The sequence below is a fragment of the Triplophysa rosa genome, linkage group LG11 (assembly GCF_024868665.1).
Source record: "Triplophysa rosa linkage group LG11, Trosa_1v2, whole genome shotgun sequence".
Taxonomy (NCBI): domain Eukaryota; kingdom Metazoa; phylum Chordata; class Actinopteri; order Cypriniformes; family Nemacheilidae; genus Triplophysa; species Triplophysa rosa.
Genome location: NC_079900.1, coordinates 2309450 through 2314298, shown reverse-complemented (window position 1 = coordinate 2314298; position 4849 = coordinate 2309450). Strand labels below are relative to the sequence as shown.

Here is a 4849-nt window from a genome sequence, read left to right as displayed (position 1 = left end):
CATATTCTTCGAGGGGCATGAAAATGAGCAGAACTGTAGTTTGGGATGCTTTTGCAGAATGTCAGAGTCAGAGAATCATCGATTGCTGTTTACATTAATTGCAATAACAGTTAATATAAATTTTTAGTGAAATAAATGCCATTGAAATTCCAAGTAATCACTTTGGTAATCTAAAATACTTTTCAGATGTAACTGTAATTTGATTACCACCATTTAAAAAGAAACTGTAATGAAATACAGTTCCTCAAATTTTGTATTTTAAATAAATGACTATGTTACATGTATTTTGTTACTCCCCAGCCCTGATGAAATGTTACTGCAGAGATAATTACGGGATATTCTCTGTTGTTTAGTTTAAGTGCTTTACTGGAACCCTAATCACTCAACCAGTTTTTCATTTTGTCACAAGACAAGAAGAGTTATTTCAACAGTTCTCTTCCTCATTCTGCTGCTTTTAGAAATATGTCGTTGCATGAAATCCTGAATATTGTGTACAGGTTATCTTTCTTCTTTTGTTTATACTGAATGGTATATGTTTGAAGCTGGTTTTTCAGCTCATGTTCTACATCTCAATGACCCTGGCTGCAGAGGAACCATCCAGAATGGAAGAGTGCAGTTTCACTTTGATAACAATTATCAGATCTGTGGCACTAATCTTGTGGTAAGACTCAATATTTACATACTTTATGTTAAGTTTAATTAGTTGATTAATATCTGGACTAATATGTTGTGCGGTCCACAGGCCAACGGCACTCATATCATCTATGAGAACTTTATTTTGGGGACACCAGAGTCAGGCGCAGGTCTCATCAGCAGAGAGAAAATACTGAAGCTAAATTTCAGCTGTATTTACCCCCAAACACAAACACTTTCTATGATAGACATCAACCCACTGGAGACGTGAGACTACATTCAGCTTTCATGTGTATTTTAGATGAAAATCTATTTGCAAAATTCTACATGATACACGTTGACTGTGTATAATGTGTTTTAACACTTAATATTAAAGAGTAATTTTTAACACGGATGTATTGGTTATTTGATCAGCCGTGTGAACGAGAATCTTCCGGCTGGTGAAGGGAGGTATCAGGTGCGAATGGTTCCCTATCAGGATTCTGAGTTCTCTCAGCCCTTCACTGGTCGTGTGGATGCAGAACTCAATCAGCAGATTTTTGTTGAGGTCGGTGTTGACGGGGTTGACAGTTTTCAGTTTGTCACAGTGATTGACACATGTTGGGCTACACCTGTGAATGATCCAGATTACAGTCTGCGCTGGGATCTCATCACTGGAGAGTAAGACACAAACATCAGTTTGAGCTTCTTAACGTGTTTAAAGACGTGTTTGTGTTCAAGAAATGATCCTCTTTATCTTCAGGTGTCCAAATCCACAAGACAACACAGTGGAGCTTCTGCAGAATGGTGTCTCAACATCCAGCCGTTTCTCCTTCAGGATGTTTATCTTCAGCTCAAACGCCACTAAAGTTTACCTGCACTGTTCTGTTCATCTGTGTCTTCACACCAATGGCAAGTCACATCGGTAGATCACAACTCGGACTGTAGTTTTAAACCATATTGTACATTTTCCACAAAATGTTATAAACAAATCACTCTCAGAAATGATCTCTCAGAGAGAGGCTTATAAAGTGATTAAACTTTCCAGTGGCTTATCACGTAATAGCAAAATTCTCTGCATTTCCCTTCCTCTTTTTGTAGTTCTTCTACTCTCTCTCTCTACCTCTCTCTCTCTCTCTCTCTCTCTCGTCTCTCTCTCTCTNCTCTCTCTCTCTCTCTCTCTCTCCTCTCTCTCTCTCTTCTCTCTCTCTCTCTCTCCTCTCTCTTCTTTCTCTCTCTCTCTCTCTTTCTCTCTCTCTCTCTCTCTCTCTCTCTCTCTCTCTCTCTCTCTCTCTCTCTCTCTCTCTCTCTCTCTCTCTCTCTCTCTCTTCTCTCTCTCTCTCTCTCTCTCTCTCTCTCTTCTCTCTCTCTCTCTCTCTCTCTGTCTCTCTCTCTGTCTCTCTCTCTCTCTCTCTCTCTCTCTCTCTCTTCTCTCTCTCTCTCTCTCTCTCTCTCTCTCTCTCTCGCTCTCTCTCTCTCTCTCTCTCTCTCTCTCTCTCTCTCTCTCTCTCTCTCTCTCTCTCTCTCTGCTTTCTCTCTCTCTCTCTCTCTCTTCTCTCTCTGCTCTCTCTCTCTCTCAGCACTGTTACTCTGGATATGAGCGGAGGAACCGCAGATCTCTGGACTTCCATGACAGCTCCTCCATCTCCATGGGTCCTCTGGTTGTGTCTGATAGAAACGCAGGTGAATATTTTATTTTTTTATTTTATTTATATTTTCTCTTCACAGATCTGTGGGTCTCAGAGCCTTTTGTGAAAGTGTTTAATATCATATCATATATTCTGTAATTTTGTCAAAAAGTGAAATGTAATGTAAAACAATGCTCTTGCACAGTCATGTAACTTCTATAGAGATGCAGAATAACCAGTTAAACCTCATTTCTGTCACATAACTTTGTGGTTTCTCGAAATACAGTAGCTACATATTTTTTTCCTTATTGTTTTCTCATCAGCTATATTTAACACATTTTTCTTTCAGCACTTTTTAATATTGTTACCAAACTTGTTGATGAGGTTCAATCTATTCAGTACAACAATAAAAAGGCTTCAATATACAGTCAATATATATTATATTCATAAATGTGCCAGACATTGTGAATAAAAATGTTCATAATGAGTGGATGCATGGGCAATACATTACAGCTTCAAAACAGTTTTACTAAACAATGTGTAAATTAACACCCGGTAACACTGACTTAAGACACTGACTCGGATCTGTGAGCGAATCACTCATAAAGTTTAATTTGAATAATTAAAAGAATGCACAAAACGTTATTCTTGATGAACTCATTATCTAGACTTCCTTTTATNGGAAGTGCAGATAACATTTCCGAAACATTCTTTCATTTGTCATTGTTAGTAAAACTGGTAAAATGGCAACAATGATGATTCCTAAAAGCAGAAGAGAAATATAAGATATTAATATAGATGTTGAATATTAATGAACATATTCAGTCTGTGTATGATGAGTGTTGTAAAGATTATTGATCATCATCTGACATCATAACTGATCCACCTGCATCTCTACTACATACATACATCTACTATCAGAATAAAATAATATATTCCATTTATATACTAAGAGAATATTACAGTCCTCTTCAGCTTAACGTTTCTGTATGTATATTTACATTTATATTTGTATGCTTTTTATTCATTTAATTATTATTGTTCTTTGACTTTTCTTCAAGCTGATTCTTACACAAGCGTTAAACAAATGAAACTTATTTTGTGACTAATTTAATTAAATGTATTTAATTTATTGTATTTTGACCCAGAAACAATATTTGAGTTTTATTCATTAAAGTAAAAAGGAAAGTCTTGACTTTCTAATGATAATATTGTTATATTTGCTGAGATAAAATCCGTTAAACATTAAGTATAAGATTAAATAAAACAGGCATAATGACATAATGCATATATAATATAGTTTTGATATTTAAATAGTTGTCAGGTTCATATAACACAAGTACAGTAAGTACAGTAGCTATAGACACTTGATAACTCTCTTGATGTAAATGAAATGTTGTTTATATCATTGATGTTTTCTTGTGGATGAGACACTGATGGTTCATTACAGGACAGATGAAACATTTATTTACATGTCCTCTGATTTACAGTCGTGTGTTTCTTCTGTTATATTTGATAGTTTCAGGGTGAAAGAGAATCACGGCTCTTAACTGTATTTTACTCCTTAACTGTTATTATAATAAAGTTTAGACATGAACACAGTTGATGAAAAGTGAATAAACTCCAGTTTAATTCATCACTTTATGAGTCAATCTCCAGATAAACCAGATAAACTTCTCATCAACGTTATTCTTCATGTTGCTTTTAAATCTTGAATCTGTTAACAAGCTGCTACAAATCAATTGATCTGTTTAAAAGAGTTTATTGGTTTATTAAAGCAAAACAGAATGTTGATCTTTATGAAGGATGTACCTTAGTGGCCGTGAGCTTCTCTTCTCTGTTCAGATTAAGATCATTCAACAGAACAGAAGATCAAACTGATGGGTTCAGGACAGAGAAAAGAGGATCATGTATCTCAACTAATCAAATGTTGCAGCGGTTTCCTAACTTTTAGAAATCGTGTGACACCCCTTTGTAGTGATTTTTATTTCACCACACTTCAACATGAAATAAATAAAGAGGTAAAGACGGTGAATAAAGAAAGAAAGAAACCAAACAACAACATTGCAGTCTGTTTCCTGAAAACATTCCCACATCCCTCATTCAAACCACATGGGTTCAATAATATAATGGATGACGTCACACAGATGATGGTGTAATGACGTAATAACTCTGTTCAGACTGAATTAATGTCAGATTATTGATGTAAACAAACATGGCATCTGAAGACTCGTTTTTATCTCCTGTTCATTTAGTTTTCTCTTCCATCACCCCGTCATACTAGAGGACGCACCTGCTCACAATGCTTTAATTCTCTTGACAAACTAAATGTGAAATGAAATGAGTATATATTCAGAATAATGGCTATAGAATGCACTGCACTGTTATTTGCTTATTTGCTGTAAGTATCTGCTGAGTTATGATGTGATTGTTATAAGTGCATTCATATGTTCTGTGTGATCATCAGTGTTGGCAGTAAAACAGTTCAGTCATCTGATTATTTCTTCTCAGTAACACAGAAATCAAATGTAATGTTGTGTTTCATCTGAGATTCCTGTAATCAGATTCTGTGATTTACTGTATTTACTGCACACTCATGTTTGTTACGA

General features: G+C 35.5%; 1 protein-coding gene across 1 annotated transcript; it reads left to right on the top strand.

Annotated features, from left to right (window-relative positions):
* The first annotated feature begins 532 nt into the window (after positions 1-532).
* On the top strand, positions 533-2399 carry LOC130561238 (pancreatic secretory granule membrane major glycoprotein GP2-like). Its single transcript, XM_057345441.1, has 6 exons — positions 533-661; positions 743-900; positions 1048-1293; positions 1376-1513; positions 2168-2295; positions 2341-2399. The coding sequence occupies exons 1-6, from the start codon at positions 533-535 to the stop codon at positions 2397-2399; spliced, it is 858 nt and encodes a 285-aa protein (XP_057201424.1).
* The last annotated feature ends 2450 nt before the right edge of the window (positions 2400-4849 follow it).